At 35.4% G+C, this 19,638-nt stretch overlaps 1 protein-coding gene and 1 long non-coding RNA gene across 2 annotated transcripts in view; both read right to left on the reverse strand.

Annotated features, from left to right (window-relative positions):
* Positions 1-4,022: 4,022 nt before the first annotated feature.
* LOC133329861 (uncharacterized) lies at positions 4,023-4,414 on the reverse strand. The gene is made up of 3 exons (XR_009754327.1): positions 4,315-4,414; positions 4,194-4,259; positions 4,023-4,115 (listed from the first exon to the last, which is right to left on the reverse strand). It is a non-coding gene; the product is annotated as an uncharacterized LOC133329861 (long non-coding RNA).
* Positions 4,415-8,322: 3,908 nt separating this feature from the next.
* The window catches only part of LOC133329862 (prolyl 4-hydroxylase subunit alpha-1), a 42,666-nt gene continuing 31,350 nt past the window's right edge, over positions 8,323-19,638 (reverse strand). Inside the window, exons 4-8 of the mRNA XM_061538324.1 lie at positions 13,573-13,742; positions 12,993-13,475; positions 8,767-8,832; positions 8,524-8,689; positions 8,323-8,448 (exon numbers count right to left, since the gene is read on the reverse strand). Of these exons, the coding sequence (XP_061394308.1) occupies positions 8,363-8,448; positions 8,524-8,689; positions 8,767-8,832; positions 12,993-13,475; positions 13,573-13,742 (971 nt within the window). The 3' untranslated portion in view covers positions 8,323-8,362. The remainder of the gene's footprint in view (positions 8,449-8,523; positions 8,690-8,766; positions 8,833-12,992; positions 13,476-13,572; positions 13,743-19,638) is intronic.

Raw genomic sequence — 19,638 nt, forward strand, 5'->3', positions numbered from 1 at the left:
AAGAAGAAACTATTTGTACGCTTCCTTTGATAGGTGGTAGGTAATCGTGTGGCTGCTGTCGCTTCTGTGTGTCATGTTTACTTTCGAGTAAACGAAATTCAAGCTGTTCAAATAACATTAATTCTAAAGTTGCTGTCTGAAAGTGTGTTCTTTTGACACGTCTTTATTTTTTTCTGTCATTAATTTTGTGTCATGTTTAAATTGGAGGAAAATAAAATAGAGGCAATTTGTGGAGAAAGTCTCTCCTTGACATTTGTACCAAAATTTCATGATTGTATTTAATAACACATTATTAAATTCAATAATTAGTTTCAACATTAAAAACCTACACCAATCCGTGGTACAAAGAAGCAAGATAGACCCGTAGAATATACATGGAATCACTTTCCGAGTCGATTCCGAAAATTTCGGTACCCTAATTTTGTTTTTGGCAATTTTGTTTTCCAACCAAATTGGCTGTAATTTAGTATTTTGAATTCTCATTCGGTGGGAAATCTTCGTATCGAAAGCTATCAATATTAACTTAAATTTCGGAATAGACCCCATATAAACGCATCGCCGTTTATTTGGTACTTTAGGGATTTTCAGCACGTTTTTAAATTTTAATTAAGACGTGCCATAGTTTTATACCAATAATACATAAACCAAAGATTGTGTCTAATATTAATATTAAATATTGCTATGAAATAAAATATTAGTTTTATACCCTACACAACTATGTTGGTAAGAATACCGATCATCATATCTCTACTAGATAAATCAATCTAGACGTGTGTGTCCACCCGTCCGTCTGCACATTATAATATGTAAATACGATTTTATTTGAATGTAGGTCAGGTTATGGCCAAAGAAGACCCCTATATCGCTATATTTTTGGAAAAGCGCCCTTTAATATTTAGGGGATGAAATCGACCAAATACTTAATTTTTGTCGGTTTTTAATGATCGCTCCAGAGGCCGCAATTATGTCCCAAATATGTTTTGATAAATATCGGGCAATATTTTAGCGGGTCAAATGGACCCTGATTTTTGTGTGAAAATTGTAAAAATTTGTATTCTGTGGCGTATATTTTTCCTCCTGAAGGGCATAGATCCGAGAAGTTGATAGTATATCCACGAGAAGTGGTTGGTCTTTAAATTAATACCAATTATATTGTTGTGTGTATTCGGATATGGGAGTTGTAAACATTTACAGGTGTCTACGTATTCATATATTAGGTTGGGGAAAAAGAAATACATTAGGCCGGTCGATAAAATCGGAGAAATTATCGAAGTAGACCGGCATGTTAGCAGTCGTAATATTGCCCAGTTTTACACAAAGCTGGATTAAAAAAGAAGATAGATGTTTGGGCGCCACACCAAATAACAGGAACAACAATAGGATGGATCGAGTTTCCATCTGCGAAGCCATGGTCAAACGGAATGAGATAGAACCATTTCTTAATAGGATGGTGACTGGAGATGAGAAATGGATCACATAATATAACCCTAAGCGAAAACGATCGTGATCAAAGAGCAGTGAAGCACCTCAAACGGTGGTCAAACCAGGACTAACGGCCAGAAAGACTGGAAGGGGATTATTATGCGTTGCTTCCATATGGCCAAATGCTAAATTCTGATCTCTACTGTCAGCAACTGGACCGTTTGAAGATAGCAATTGACAGAAACGGCCCGAATCGGCCAACAAAAGAGGTGTCGTGTTCCACTAGAACAACGCTAGGGTACACACATCTACAGTGACTCGCCAGAAACTTCGAGGGCTTCGTTGGGAATTTTTTATGTATCCGCCATACAGTCCGGACTTGGCACCAAGTGATTATCATAAATTTTCTTGCATTGCAAAATTTCTTTTATGATGAAAAAATTGGTATCTCGGGAGGCTTGTGAAAATCGACTACTAGAGTTTTTTGCAAATAGAGAGCAGGACTTCTCATGCAACAAAACGGTGCATATTTGTCCAAATCAACCATTCCGAAGCATGGTAAATAAAGTCTCATAGTTCATCTAAAAATAATGGATTTTTTCCCAACCAATATATATATATATATATTAACAGGATTATAACCGATCCGATATTCCATATTAAAATTTATTTCGGCTTTGATTTTATAATAGACCGTTTGAATAAGTATCATTTATATTTGAACTGCCTGGTGTTCGCCCGAATACATAAAAAATATTCGGTACGACATAAAACTAAAGTTTAAAAAAACGTAGCATAACCTTAGGCGTCACTTGTCACCGCAGTAGATCTATTTAGTGTTTGTATCAAATTGATACTAGAATGTTAGGATACATATCGCTCATTTGCTGCAAGACAGGCATAGCTCAAACCAGTAAGGAAATTAGTAAAGTCGGACTTGGTCGACTATATGATACCCTTCACCACTATATGTATATTGTATATGTGTATCCTAACAATTTCATGTCATGTCAACCTATGCTAAATTTAATTTCAATCAGATTTAAGGAATTCGATTTATAGATTCAGTATGCCGCACTGTTAAAAATATAATCTCAATCAGACATCCGTTCGAAATATTATGGTACGTTGTGCAAACCGTCGTGTTAATCGGACAAACATTAGGAGTTTGGTGCACCATTTACCTAAAATCGGACTAAAATATATATGTGGGACCCATATCTAAATCTGAACCGATATTCTCGAAACATAACACACCTCATTCCAGACTCAATTTAGTACGCTATGCCAAATATGGTAGAAATCGAAAGATATGAACCGAATTTCAGGTTCATCATCATTCATCATTCTACACTTAATTTAGTACGCCATGCAAATTTCGTGAAATCGAAAGATATATTGGGACTTTGTTGCACGATTTACCTAAAAGCGGACGATTTTCTCGAAACTTAACACACATAGTTCTAGGCTTAATTCACTACTCTATGTCAAATTTCTACAAATCGAGAGATATAGGGACTTTGGTGCACCATTTACATAAAATCGAACAAAACTATATTTGAGAGCTTTATCTAAAACTGAACCGATTTTCACAAAACTTAATACACATCGTTCTGGACCTAATTCTGTACTCTGTGCCAAATTTCGTGCAAATCGAGAGATATATAGGGACTCTGGTGCCTATATCGGATGAAAATATATATGGGAGCTATATATAAATCTGAACCGATCACCAATTTCAATAGGGTTCGTCCTTGGGCCAAATAAATGATCTATGCCAAATTTCATTCAATTCAAATCATAAATGCGACCTGTACTTTGTTTACAATTTAACGTCTACAGACGGACGGACATGCATAAATCGACTCAGAAAGTGATTCTATACATATTCTCAAAAGGAACCATGTGTCTATCTCGCTTCCTTTTGCCTGTTACAAACATATGCACAAAGACGTAATACCCTGTATCGCAGTGTGTAAAAAGCGATTTTGCAGAAAACGCGTTTTATGTTTTCAATTTATTCACACTTTATATGGGACTGAGGAACTTCTACAGCTTCTCAATTAGAGTGTGTAAGAGATATTCATATGCCTTTTTTACATAACATGCCGTCTATTATAGCGAACAATCGTGCATCATTAACTCGAAAATCACATTTTTTGAGTTATGCCTGTCTTGCAGCAAATGAGCGATATGTAGAACATACCCAAATTGTTGAAGGGTATCATATAGTCAGCCCAATGCGACTTTACTACTTTCCTTACTGGTTGTACTTGGTCTAGGTTTGGTAAAAATATCACGATGTGCAATTTGTAGATAATATCTTCAGAAATGTTCAAATTTATTTTAAAAATAAGGGTTTTAAGATCGTAGAATTTTAAACGAAAAAAAAAATAAATAAATAGGGTATGCTTAATTACGTTTATTACAAATATTTTGTTTTTATTTTAAACCAAATCAAATAACATAAATAATTCAGCGATTTCAGCAATCTCTGCCAAGGTTTTGGTAACACCACCAACAATGACATAGGCCTCCTTCAGATAGGGTTTAGCTTTGACCCAAGCAGTGGCAACATCATGACGGAAATCCTTTACCAGTTTATCAACATCATCACCAAATTTCTTCAGGGCATCTTCAGTATCATGGACCGCATCTTTGACATCATGACCAAATTCGTCAGCAACATGTTTCTAAAGTAAATCATCATCATCATTTACGATAATATTTCATAAAATGAAATAAATAAATAGCAGAATAAAAAAAGTTACCACATCATCGCCAAAATCATGGAAACCATGTTTCACATCATGGGCAAATTTGTCGGCGACATGTTTCTACAAAATTCATGTATTAAAAATGAACATGTTTATTCAAAATGTCTATACTTACAATATCCTCAGCTAGTCGTTTAAAAATATCCTCATGACACTCCACGGCGCTGCAAAGAGCCAATGCCAAGAGAACACAGGTGACTAAGAAACGCATTGCTAATTTGTTTCTCTCCAAGATTTGTTTGATTTGTGACTGGTAACAACTGTGTCGGAATGAAAAAAAATATTCCCGCTTTTATAGTACCCACAGATGTAACCAACAAAGACCACTTTGAACTTCTGAAGTGCATTTGTACGATAAAATGTTGTTATTGTTGTGATTATTAGTAGAAGGGTATTAGCAGAATGTGAAACCAGGGAATATATTTTGTCTCTTTTTATAATGCCCACTTGATATAAATCGATGTGATTTTCAAATGATAAGTATCATATTAATAAAGTTTTAATGGGAGAGATAATATGAGAATTGTTAATTTTGAAAAATATTAAAGCGTTTAGAATATTATACTATGGCTAATAATTGTAGATAATTTGTAGGACAAATATTCTTTTAAAAAATCCACGCCTTATGGCTTTGTGGAAAAATATTCTTTTAAAAAATCCACGCCTTATGGCTTTGTGGAAAAATATTCTTTTAAAAAATCCACGCCTTATGGCTTTGTGGAAAAATATTCTTTTAAAAAATCCACGCCTTATGGCTTTGTGGAAAAATATTCTTTTAAAAAATCCACGCCTTATGGCTTTGTGGAAAAATATTCTTTTAAAAAATCCACGCCTTATGGCTTTGTGGAAAAATATTCTTTTAAAAAATCCACGCCTTATGGCTTTGTGGAAAAATATTCGTTTAAAAAAATATATTATTTTAACCAGTAAGGAAGGTTCAAAAGTAGGACGGGGCCGACTATATGATACCCTTCACCACTTTGGCCATGTTAATATCTACAATATGCTGTAGATAGAACGGTCATAGAATCGTTGGAGGACCATTGAGATGGAATCGGGCGAAATTAAATGTGCTATCTAGATAAATATTTGAACCAATTGAAAAACCCCATACACATACCACTCTAAAATCAATGAAAAATTGCATGTCAAACGGCCAGACTTGGATTCTTTGGGGTACCATTTGTATGAAATCGAGTCAAATTATGTATGGTAGCTATATATAAATACATGGACCTAATTGATTAACCGTTGCATACACCATTTGTTTTTTGTAATCACTATATTCAATTTAATACCCTTTGCCAAATTTCGTGTAACCACCATTTACATAAAATCGAACGAAACTATATAAGACCTATATAAAAAATCTGAACCGATTTCAAAAAACCTTATCACGTATCATCTTTTCTCAATAGAATTCGCTATGCAAAATTTTACTCAATCAGACAAATATTGGGAGTTTGGTGTATCATTCACCAAAAAATCGGACGGAACTATATATAGGAGCTATATCTAAATCTGAACCGATTTAAAAAACAAAACTTTGCAGACATCAGTCTGGTCCTAAATCAGTACTCTGTGCAAAATTTTGTCCCAATCGGAAAAATATTGGGAGTTTGGTGCATCATTTACATAAAATCGGACGAAAATATATATGGTAGCTATATCTAAATCTGAATCGATTTCAAAAAAAAAAAAAATTTTGTGCAAATCGGACGAAACTATATATATGGTAGCTATGTCTAAACCGGAACTGATTTTAACTAAACTTCGCATACATTAGTCTGGACCTAAATCAGTACTCTGTGCAAAATTTTGTGCCAAACGGACAAATATTGGGAGTTTGGTGTATCATTCGCAAAAAATCGGACGAATCTATATATGGGAGATATATATCTAAATCTGAATCGATTTCAACAAAACTTCGCATACATTAGTCTGGACCTAATTCAGTACTCTGTACAAAATTTTGTGCCAAACGGACAAATATTGGGAGTTTGGTGTATCATTCGCAAAAAATCGGACGAATCTATATATGGGAGCTATATCTAAATCGGAACCGATTTTAACTAATCTTCGCAGACATTAGTCTGGACCTAAATCAGTACTCTGTGCTAAATTTTGCCCCAATCGGACAAATATTGGGAGTTTGTGTCATTCACCAAAAAATCGGACGAAACTATATATGGGAGCTATATCTAAATCTGACCCGTTTTTAAAAAAACTTCGCAGACATCAGTCTGGACCTAATTCAGATCTCTGTGCAAAATTTTGTGTCAATCGGACAAATATTGGGAGTTTGGTGCATCATTCACATAAAATCGGACGATTATATATATGGGAGCTGCTATATCTAAATCTGAACAGATTTTAAATAAACTTAGCAGACATCTGTCTGGACCTAAATTAGAACCTAGCCCACTTCGATCAGAACTCTGTGCAAAATGTTGTCCCAATCGGCAAATATTGGGAGTTTGGTGTATCATTCACCAGAAAATCGGACGAAACTATATATGGGAGCTATATCTAAATCTGAACTGATTTTAACAAAACTTCGCAGACATCAGTCAGGACCTTATTCATATCTCGATTCCTTTTGCCTATCATAAACATATGCTATGCACAAAGACATAATACCCTGGACCACAGTGTGGTGAAGGCTATAAAAATCCACGCCTTATGGCTTTGTAAAAAAATAAAGGGGACCACCCATTCTCGGGGTCAATTTTTTTTATTTAATTCGTATCTACTCTAATTCAAGAATGTCCCTACAAAATTTCAAGTGAAAATCTGAAGAACTCTTGAAAATATAGCCGATTTATTGTGTCAGCATCAAGTGACGGGCTTCTCAAACTTTAAACGCGTTTTTCTCTCTTGCGAATGGCGTGCACGATAACTCAAAAAGTAATGATCCGATCGATTCCAAATTTTGGGACGATTCTCTGTGAATATATAGCTATCGTATGAACTAGGATAAAGCCAATCGCTGAAGATCTTCCTTATTTTTTAAACTGGGTTTTTGGTCAAAAATCGGCGATTTTCCAAAAATATTTTTTTAATGGTCCGCCATTTTGTTAATTTTAGAGCGAAGTCAATAATCATACAAGAGCCAGACATGTACTCTTTCTAACACCATTGGAATATTCGGATTGCGATGTTCCAGTGAGGAGTTATCATGCCCGCCATCAAAAATAAGGACTTTTGTTTAATTACAAAAAACAACAACAAAACAATTACAAAATTTGTTTGTAAATTATTTTTCTTCTCTTTTAAATCTTCAAATATAGATGTGCAAAGTTACAAACCTTAACAAGCATTGGCATTGATTTACCAGTCCATTGAAGATCTTGAAAAATTGAAATCGAGAATGGGTGGGGTTCCCTTAAATCCCCTTCGCACCTTAAAAATTAATAAAAAATACACGGATATTTTTCAAAATTTTTATTATCATCTATCTTAAAACATGTAAATTTACAATACATTTTATATATATTTGTTTTATTGCTAATGACAGAAAAAAATATTGAAGACAAACATGTTCGCTATTAAGTATGTATGTCTGTACTGCAATTTTGGGTGGAAAAATTATTAGTAATATAACTTTTTTTCTAATTTATTTATTGTAATTCGTTCACTTGGATATTTGGTATTTTTTCACATCTCAAATATTTTATTTTTTTTGTCAGAAAAATGTTTATACATTATTTATACCTAAGGAAAAAAAAACTAAAGAAAAAATTGCACAAGTAAATGGCGATTGAGAGATAAAAAAAATTGGTGGTAGAGAAAGAGAGGTGGGAAATAGAGAATGAAATGGAAGAAAATAATGTTTATGGAAATTTTGTTTTACAACGAGATTCAAAGTTTTCGAATTGCACAAGCAGTTTTAAATTGTTTATTCAAGAAAACATAAAATGAAGTTATGGTTTTATGTTTTCTTAAAGAAATTGACATTAAGCACATAGGATTGTTGTTGGAGTTTTAAAAAATAAGTTTCACATACAAAAAACGCAGTTATAATAAATGCTCTTTAAAAAGACAGGCGAGTATAATTAGATAAAAAATTATTGATATAATCTATAGCAGGCGAATGCAAATGGAAAAGTCGTTTCAATATTTTTTTAAAATATATTTAAAATTAAACAATATGAGGAATTGCACTATATGGCAAATTCGCCATGATCAGGTTCCAAATCACAGGGGCGTCTGAATTCTTGGCGGGCTTCGTGGATCCATTTGTTGGAAACTAAAAGAAAAAATACAAACAAATTAATATCAAAAAATATCCAAATAAAATTCCAATTATGAATTGAAAACCTACCCCACTTCGATCCAGTCAATACAGGACAAGCTGCATGTCGTGTACGATAATCACCATCGCCGGAACGATGCAAATTATACCAGAAAGCTGCTGTTCCCTTTTTGGGCCACAAGGCGGTATTGATGGCTGTGAATACGGTGGCACCACCCTGCTCAACATCGCTCATCTGTAAAGAATAGAAGAAAATAAAATGTTAATTTTTTTTATTTTTTAACATTTTTTTTTAAATATTTTCATACTCACATAGAATAATACTGTGGCAATGCGATTACCAGTATTCAAACCCTGGAAGGCACGTACTTCTTCACGCTGCAAAAAAATTAATGGAAAAAAGGAATAAGTGAATGTTAGTATAAATGTGTGTACTATGTAATGCAGTGTGTAAAAGTAATACAACGAATATTGATACGCATGAAATGTCCAACTGCGACATATATATTTAAAGCTATTTGTATTGATTTTTTACGACACACACATCGAATGTATGTGCATCTGGGTAAAATTCGACATCAGAATAAAATGCTAAATCAATATTACATTTCCACAATTTAAGATAGATTTTGTAATTCAGTGTTATCGTATATTTTTTTTAATATTTTGGAATGAAAGTCCATCAAGTACCCAAAATTGTGATTTGTCGCCGTGGGTCAAATTTTTGAGTTAGAGGAACAAAACTTGAACACAAATCAATAGTATTATCAAATAGATCTGAAATGTATTTGGACTGATTCGTAAAAATTGGGAAAATGTTATTGTAAACATTCGGCTTGTTAGTCAACCCACTTGTTCACTTGTTTTACAAATTGAATTTAGCACTTTTATCGAAATAATTTGGAAAATGCGTATGCGAATTTTATAAGACCAATGGAGAGGTCGGTAGTAGTGTCTGATATAAGGAAACAATGGAATGCAACACAAACCACAATCGAGTGATTGGAGAGATGACGATTGTTAGCAAGATAAACAGTAGTCAAAAAACGGTTACAAAACTAACAATCACCAATTGAGGGGAGAGAGGAGGTCGTTACCAAAACAAAACACAGCCCAACAACGAATAGTTGTGCTGGTTTTATTCTTCGGAAGAATCAATTTGTTTTTGTCAACCGAGAGAGAGGAAAAAAAAATTTGGTGTCCCTCATTATTCGGTATTTTGAAAATTTCGGTACGGATTTGGGTTCTCTCTTTCAGGGGTCAAATCTTTTTACAAAAAAAATGATCAATTTAGGTTTTCGTTTTGGTATGACTCCCGCTCCATTTTCTTGACTTTGAAGGGTTTAGCTGCATTTTCCCACAGAAAGGATCACTTGGAATATGCGCACGTTGTACAGAACTGGCGCAGTTCTCGTTTTGGTGGACGTACTCAGGGGTGGCGTAGGGGATGATAGATACCAAGCAACGGCTCTGATTGGCTTTAACATGGCGAAGTCCAGGCTTATTTTGGTCCCTCTTTCATCTCAATTGTGGACACTGACCTCCCCGCGGTGCCACCTGGGGAGCTATTCTCATCACCCGATGAAATAGTGAGCTAATATGTGCCGCGAGTTCACCCATAAGAACTATAAAAAGTGGGTTGAGGCGTCGGGTTAGTTGCCCACTCTCGGAAAACCCAACCTACTATGAAAAAGCTAAGAAAAAGAAAACCAAACCCCCCTAATGTTGACGACCCCCTCAAACGTATAAAGGACCACGATCTGCGAATCTGCACTTGGAATGTGCGCACGTTGTACAGAACAGGCGCAGTGTTCACTTTGGCGGATATACTCAAGAAGTACAAAGCCGATATTATTGCCTTACAGGAAATACAATGGAAAGGGACAGGCGTAAGTAAATCAGACGATTACGCCCTGTATAATAGCATGAAACGAGACATGAATTTGGCTGCGGATTTATGGTTAACAGGAGAATAAAAGACCTCGTCTCCAGATTCACCCCAGTAGATGAGCATATTGCTATAATCCGTATAAAAGCAAAGTTCTTCTACATCAGTCTCATTTGCGCCTATGCTCCGACCGAAGATAAAGATGAACAGACCAAAGACATATTTTACGAGCGCCTAAAACAGCATATGACCGTTGCCCTGGCCATGACATTAAAATACTGCTAGGAAATTTTAATGCAAAACTGGGAAGGGAAAATATCACTGGCCCCATCGTCGGAAAATTCAGCCTCCATGAAGAAACATTTGACAACGACATATGGTTGATTGACTTCGAGGCAGTAAAAAACATGGTAGTTAGCAGCACCAGATTCAAGCATCTCGATATACACAAGGCCACCTGGATTTCTCCTGATCGAACAACGAGAAATCAAATCGATCATGTTATGATAGACGGAAGGCATTCATAGAGTGTTTTAGACGTTCGATCGATCCGAGGAGCGTATATCGATTCAGACCACTACCTTGTAGTAACCAAGGTTCGCTCTCGTCTTAATGTAGCAAAGGTGCGATCTATCACAACGCGGAAACTTGACGTCGAAAAGCTGCAGACACAACAAGTTGCAGAAGCCAACTCCGCTCAACTTACCAACCTGCTGACGAAAACACTCCTTGTCCCGATAATAATAATATAGAAACACAATTGCCCACTACCTAAAAACTGAAGCAAAATCAACATTTGGGTACCAAAGACCATTATCAAGAAACCCATGGTACGATCAGCAGTGTCGTAATATGCTACTGTTGTGAAAAACCGTGCAGACAGTAGCAACAAGTAATGTCAGAGAGAATTATCGGCAGAAAAGTAGAAACGTATTTTCAGAAAAAAAAGAAAAAGGAAGAATAACGTGAGCGGATAGCGTGTTAAGGATCTGGAAGGAGCATTTTGCGAAGCATCTGGTATCAAGTAGTGGCGGTTAAGAAGATACCCCAGAGCCAGTAAGAGATGACGATATAGAGTGTATACCACCTAGCCAAGATGAGGTTAGAATATTAATCAGTCGGCTGAAGAATAATAAAGCAGCAGGTCGCGGTGGGTGATTAGCCGATCTATTCAATACCGGTGGTCAGATGCTGGTCAGGGGCATGCACCAGATGATTAGTAAAATTTGTCTAGAGGAATGCTTGTCCAATGATTGGAACCTCAGCATCCTGTGTCCCGTGCACCAAAAAAGAAAATAAGATATAGAGGAATAAGTCTGCCAATGGACAATGACATTATTGGCCGCATACCAATGCAGCTTCAGGCATATCAAATATACTATTGACAGGATTTTCACTCTGCGCCAGATCTTGGAAAAGACCCACGAAAACACATCGATACATTCCACCTATTCGTAGACTATAAACCCGCATTCGACAGCCCTATCCGTTCAGAGATATTAAAAGTCATGTCTGCGTTCGGCATTCCTGCAAAATTAATGCGGCTATGCCGGATAGAAATGCCACTCTGTACATCAAACAACACATGTTACTCGCCTACGCCGATGACATCGATATAATGGATCGAACATTGAGAGCGGTAATAGCCACATTTTAACAAATTGCGGAGTCTGCCAAAGCTGGTCTGGCAGTAAATGGCGAGAAGACCAAGCTGATGATATCAACGCGCAAGACATATCTAATAGACTCGAACCAATTGTGGAACTTGAATACTACAGCTTCGAGGTAGGCAAAAATGTTATATACCTCGGTAACACCAGAAATAAAACTAAAACTGGTCTCAGAAAACTGTTTAGAAACAAAGGCCACCTCCCGCCAGACCAAACTCACACTCTACAAGACGGTGTTATTACCTGTGCTGGTGTATGGATCAGAAGCATGTATACTTGCGCAAGCAGATGAGGAGAGAAAAATTCTCCGAAAGATCTACGGCCGATCTGCGTCCGCGGTGAATAATAGTCGTATCGAGCTGCAGCGACTACCGTGGTTAGACCATGTTGAGCGAATGCAAGAGGATGCTCCAGCTCAAAAGGCATATAAAAGTTCACAGATGGTTCACGCAGAAGGGGAAGGCCACGAATTCGATGGAAAGATCAAGTGAAGGACGACAAAAGCATGGTCTTTCAAATTGGAAAAACTGCGCACAAGATCGACGCGCCTAGAAATATTTTCTAAGTTCGGCTTATGGAACCAATGTGCTGCTTCGAGTCAGCTAAGTAGGTACATTATTTTCAGTCGAAATAAATGAACCCTGTTTCCATCAATTTACTCCTCTCAATTATTGAATTTATAGACTCTTTAGTATGGGACCCACATCGAATTATTTTCATTGACAACTTTTAAAAGAGCCTATAGCACGACAACGTCAAAAATGGTCAAATTCGAATCCTTGTAACACTAAGGTCCAACGATTATATCCTAATCTTGAATCACGAAATAATACTGGCAAAAATGAAATTAAATTGAAATTTGGTCGCAGAAATGGAGCCAATTTTAAAGCTTTTTTCATATCATATATTATAAAAAGTTCCTGGATAGTTGGAGGATAACTGATTGCCACTCTGATAATGTAATTTTTCTAAATACTTACTCTTGCAAAATCGAAATGTGGTTCATAATGACCACCGATGCCATAGTTAACAACTTGCAACTCCTCAGCGGATAACATATCCAATCCGGTCATATCTTCGGTACGCTGAACAATATTAGCAATAACGGGAGATTCTTCGGTACGCAACCAAGCCGATTTACTAATACGATAATTAGCGGTTTCCAATTCTCCAGTAATGGCATTTTGCACGGTAGCTCTACGGAAACGTGGTCTAGCCATTTTCTTAATTAATTCAATTTCCGAATCAAACATAGCGTCATGATAGATGACAATATAGGGATCCTTTGAGGCTTCTTCCAATTTCATGGGACCTATTTTCAAGAAGGGCACATTATTGTCAACATAACGGCAACGCAATGGTCTCAACTGATCTGGTGTGGGCTTCAGTTTGCCTTGGCACAGCAGCTCATAGGCTTTGCGTTCAGTGTAGTCGTATATTGATGGTTCGGCCTTGGCAATGGGCTGTAAGTAAGAAGTGGGGAATGGAGGTGAGTTTTCATTTTAAAAAATTGTCTGTGTGTGTTTTTTCGTTGTTAGCCAGTTTTATTTTTTAACTTACCAAATCCGATTTGGGTGTTTCATCACTGCCGTCATCACCTTTGACCTTTTTCTTGGCAGATAGCTCTTTCAGCTCCTTTTCATAGTAAACTTTATTGCCATTGGCACGTTCATGCGTGGGTAGCAGTTGCAACAATTCATTTGTCATAGATAGAGCGCTTTCCACATCGCCTGCAATTTGCAGCATCAGACAGAAGTTGAGAATGCAAAAAAGAAGAAAAAGGAAAACGAAAAAAACACAACTTTAATAAATACATAAGAAGACAAATATATAGAACAAATGCATATAACATTTGTATATATAAAAAACAACAGCATAAATGTGAAAGGATATTTATTTTTTTCCACAAGGATCTCTGTATGCCAGAGGGTATACAACAACAAATGGATACACACGCTTTGCATTCCATACATAAGTAGATAGATGGGTGACAACCATGTGCCCCTTACCCCCAAATGCAAATGTTCGCTATTCACTTTGTCAGTTGGTTATTTGTTGGGAAATGCTCTCTCTGGTCGACGGTCGTCTTCGGTGCATACAAATGCTCCTGAATATTTAATTTATATCACTAGTACTACTACTACTGCCAACAACTCTATAAAATCCTTGCTGGAAGGTCATTCAATGAAATTGAAGTGAGACCCCCCACTGCACCTCCCCAAACGAGTGAGCCATTAGCACTGGGACTCCTGTTTGATGCACATCCAATTAGATAGTTCGAACGACAAACGACAACAACAACATGAAAATGTCTTTTGCAAGTCAGATGAAAGTCGTCGATCCATTGTGGACAGCAACAACAACGACACGGGCGCTACACATTTGACAATGAAAATAATTAATATGTTTTATCACCCAGAGACTTCAGCAATTGCAATTTGGCCACAGATTTGAAATATTGTTCCGATAATGTTATTATCTGACAGAATGATGGTGAAATATAAAACCCCATTAAGCAAATTTCCATCAGGAAGATTTAAATTGAGGAGAAGATGGAGATATATTAGAGGATATTTATTTTGTTGTCAGGCTAATGGATTTTCATGTAGGAAAGTTGTTCCCCATGAAAAAGAAGTGTTGAAATATTTTATATATATATATATATATATATATATATAAGATCATTGGAGAATTGTTATCTTCCCGTTGAGGATCTTCTTTGTTTTGTCGTTTATAGTGACATGGCCAAATAATGGAATTAAATCGAAAACATTTTTGTGCTTTAATTTTTACAACTTTGACGTTGATTATCATCTATCGAGATGCATTAATTCACTTAAGTTTTTAGCGATGAAGTACCATTTGATTTTTTTACTACTTGTTAGCATAGGTCTTCCCCATATCATCGTCATCTTATTCTATTAATAATTGCGTTAGTTTCATTAATCACTGTCTTTATGTTTATGATTGATCTGCTATAGAATGCCCCAGGTCTACCACCCATTGTTGTCTAGAAATAACGCACCTAAATTTTAAGCAAGAGTTGGGGTCCTTGCTTATTTAGTGATGTCATTTTCCTTTAAGTGGTGTTATCTCCTGCTATTCCTATTTTATATTTGTTGATGGACTTCCATCTATTGTTGTCTAGGACAATGCCTTCTTGAATTTTGAGCATAGATTGTGGGTGGCGCTATCTCATCCTATTCCAATTTTACATTTGTTGATGAGCTGCCATCTATCGTTGCCTAGTAAAAACGCATACTTTAATTTTAAGCAAAGGTTGTGGTCCTTGCTTATTTAGTATTTCTATTTTCATCTGGGTGGCGCTGTTTTGACGTCGAGATTGAGTAGTACGATTTAATTGGTTCGTCTGAAGTTTTCGGGGAATCGTTTTCCGAATTTCTACGAAGAGGACAATAAGCTGGGATTTCGTTTGAATATTTCAGTGAACATTAAAGATTGACTTTTTAAGAATATTTTTGGAAGGAATATTCGGAACAAAACGCGAGGATTTTTAAGGAATATTTTTAGAAGGACTATCCGGAACATGATTTTTGAAGAATGTTTTCAGAAGGACTATCCCGGCCTATACGCGTGGATTTAAAAAAAAATATATATATTTTTTTTTAAAAACTACCCCGACAATTAAGCGTGCATTAGTGTAGAATATTTTTAGAAGGACTATCCGGAACAAGATTTTTGGAGAATATTTTTAAGAACTATCCCGATCTATAAACGTGGAATTTTAAAGAATATTTGAAGAGAGTATTTTTAAACAATATTTTTAAGAGGGCTGTTCAGCCCGAATGCGTGGATGTTTAAAAAATTTTATTAGAAGGATTATCCTGCCCGAAGGCGTGTATTTATAAGGTGTATTTTTGAAGAACTATCCCGACTAATAAGTGTTGATTTTTAAAGAATATTTTTAGAAAGACTATCAGAGTCATGTGCGTAGATTTTTAAAGAATATTCTTCGAAGAACTATCCCGACCAATAAGCCGATTTTTAAAGAATATTTTTAGAGGACTTCAGTCTACAGGGAAGATGCTCTACGAAAGACAGATCTGAGTTTGTCTGTATATTAAATGTCTTAGACGCCTTCTATGAAGGCCTTCAGTCTTCTTCAGAAGACCTGAAGAAGGCCTCCAGTCTGCAGAAAACATGAGGATAGTCTGTCTATATAAAGCCTGTGCAATGTCTTCTGTTTGCGGGAGACCTGTGGAAGGTCATTTACAAAATGTGGAAGTTCTTCTCTCTATAGATGGCATGTAAATATTTTTCAACCAATAAAGACATGGGTATGTGGTTCTCCATACATAGAATCCGTGGAAGATCTTATCTTTAGACAACTTGTGGAAAGCACTGTGGAAGTATTCTACCCATAGAAGACGTGTAGAAGTTCGGATTACTCCGAAAGATCTGTGGGATATTTTTTGTAAGGTTTTCTATCTATGAAATTCATGTGGGAGGTGATTTACCCATTGAAGACCAGTGGAAAGTCTTCTGTACAAAGGAGACCACTGAGAGGTCTATTGGAGACCACTGTATAGAATATTCTATCTATAGATGTAGATAGTCTTCTGGTCTGTAGAATGTCTTCCGTTTGTAGAAAATCTTTCTGTGGGAGATCTTCTATATATGGACTAGCCTATTTATTGAAGACCTGTAGAAGGTTTTTGTATGCAAAATATGTTCCATAAATGAAAGTTCGGTCTAAATAGTCCATTCTTCTTTCGAAATTCTTCTGTTAATCTTATGAGTGACTCAAAAATTGTCATTTAATTAAAATAATAAATAAATTCATATTTTTTCATTTCTATTGTGATGTATTGCTCCCCATAAGCAATTTACCCAAGACCAATCCTCACAATGGCTACTTTCCGCCCCAATTGGCAGAGAGAGATACTTAAATAATTGGCCACAAAATGTGTGGTGCCTTCTCTTAAACAAACAATAAAAACCACCAACTGATGATGGTGATGTCCATTTGAAATGGACACAAGAACCACAAAGAAAAATATTATTCCCAGGGAAACACCAAAACAACAAATAACACAATCTAAAGAATCCTTAAAAAAACATGAGTTCTACTCGCACACAAAAAACTAACAATTTAAATTAAAACCAACGACAGAAAAAAAGTCAAAAGTTCGACATTTATATACCATCCATGATGATATATTTCAGACAACTATAACGACAAATTGTGGGTGTTGTTCTCGACCAAAACAAAAACTGAAAACATGATGAAATATAACTTGGGTAAAAACACTGGATATTGCATAAAATAGAAAACTAAAGTTTCCAGTAAATAAAATCTGTTGCGAATTGACCCAAAAAAATAGAGAACTAACACATCAATGGTCACGTTGGTCCTGATGATGTTACAAAAATGACTGGCTAGAGTGGAAACACAGGCAGTCATTGGAGTGATGTTGTTATTTTGGCAATGACCCAATTTTTTTGTTTTGCTTGTCGTTGTGTGAAAGAGGATAAAATTGCATAAAATACAAAATGAAAAATACATAAGCAAAAAATTTTTCAATTCTTGGAAAAATATTTAAGTGACAGTGTTTTAGGAAATAAAAGATCTAAATATAGGCATTTATAAATTATTTTAGAAGGCAACCTGCACAAGGTATTATATTAATGGAAAAACCGAACATAAACAATTTGTTTCGATAAAGACATATTGTGTGAATATAAGACATGTGAGAGATATTTTCTATAGATGAACTGTAAATGGTATATATATAATAATAGCAGAAGGCATTCCTGAGGATAGCCTGTCTATTAAATGCTTTAGAAGGCCTTCAGACTACAGAACACTTGATGACAGTCTGCCTATAAAAGACATTTGCAGGTGACCTGTGGAAGGCAATTTTCCAAGATGTGTAAGTTCTTCTCTTTATAGAAGACATGTAGCCATTTTTTATCTATAAAGTACATGTGGATGTGCTTCCCCAAGAAGAAGTCCCCTTATCTTTAAAAGGTTTATGTAGTCTTAAATCTATGGAAGACTAATAAAACACAAAAGAAACCTTTACTGTCTATAAAAGATCTGCAGAAGTTTTTTGTTTATAGAAGTCGAGCGGAATGACTTTATTTTATAGAAGATAAGTAGAAGGATTTCCATTTATAGAATATCGTCTATTTTAATGTGAAAAAAAACATCAATTAGATGATGAAAGTCCACCTGCAGATCCTCAGAACTGTGTACAGATGTTTTACTTATATAAAAGTTCTCAGGAACTGTGGGCATATTTCTGCTATTTCAAAAGTCTCAAGGCTGATATCTGATATATCTATCAAAAAAATAGTCTTACGACTTACGGCAAATGATGTACGAAAAAACTCTTTTTATATGTCCCCTTAGAACTAGAGACAGATCTACATTATGTGAACTGTGAACAAGTATTTTTATGTAAAAAAAAATCTGAACAAAGGACCTATTTACAGAAAAATGCTTATGGCACTTTCTTAAAAAAATCATCAAAACTGGGAAAATATTTTTTCTATAACAATACCTTTAGACATACTAAAGGAAAAATCCTTATATTTCGGGACAAATTAATTTTATAGAACAAGAGTGTCAGCCGAAGACAAGCAATTAGCTGGAAATGATCTGAGGCAAACATTAAAAGAAACGTCAAAATATCGGATGGGGACTATTGCCGAAATAAGAATAAGAGTGATCGGAATGTATGAGGCCAATTCTCTATAAGGAAATATTTCAACTGGAAATAATTCAGGCTGATTTGTTGTTCGTATCAACACTTGTTTGATATATTGTATTTGGCATTTATCTCGAAATAATTTGGAAAATTCATATGCGAATTTTGTAACACGAATACAGAGGACGCTAAGAGTGTCTGAAATAAAGAAACAATGGAATGCAAAACTAGCCATAATCGAGGATGATGGGAGAGAGGGAGGACGATAATAAAACAAAACACAGCCGAACAATGAATGGTGCTAGTGGTGGTTTTTCTTGGCAGGAATACATTCGTTATCGTAAAAAAATGAGAATGATGGGAGAGAGGGAGGACGATAATAAAACAAAACACAGCCGAACAATGATTGGTGCTAGTGATGTTTTTTCTTGGCAGGAATACCATTTTGCCATTTAATCCAAACTTTGCTCATCTTAATATTTCATCCAAGCGTAAATCAAGTTCGAAGATAGATAACTTCAGACCACTTCTTCTAGTATAAACCCACTCACTGTAGTACCTACCTCTCCAATAAATGTTGAACCTTTTGTGAAAATGTACACCTAATGCAAAGCTCATTTAATATCCGATTTGACCCCAACTTCGCACTAAAGTAATATTTTTACCCAATCTACCACTCTTTCTGGTATCTTCCCATAGGGTTTAAAAAATTAAATTTAGATCCATTAATAAAATCCCAAAAAGACTTTTATTTTCTGACGGAAAAAATAAAAATCACAAAAAGACTTTTATTTTTGACGGAAAAAATAAAAGTCCCAAAAAGACTGTTATTTTTGACGGAAAAAATAAAAATCCCAAAAGACTTTTATTTTTGACGGAAAAAATAAAAATCATTTTTAACAGTTAAAAATCAACGTTTATTTTTTCCGTTAAAAAATAAATAATTAAAGTG

Source organism: Musca vetustissima, unplaced genomic scaffold, assembly GCF_032173495.1.
Source record: "Musca vetustissima isolate MV318-11 ecotype Yass unplaced genomic scaffold, APGP_CSIRO_Mvet_v1 utg5835, whole genome shotgun sequence".
Classification (NCBI taxonomy): domain Eukaryota; kingdom Metazoa; phylum Arthropoda; class Insecta; order Diptera; family Muscidae; genus Musca; species Musca vetustissima.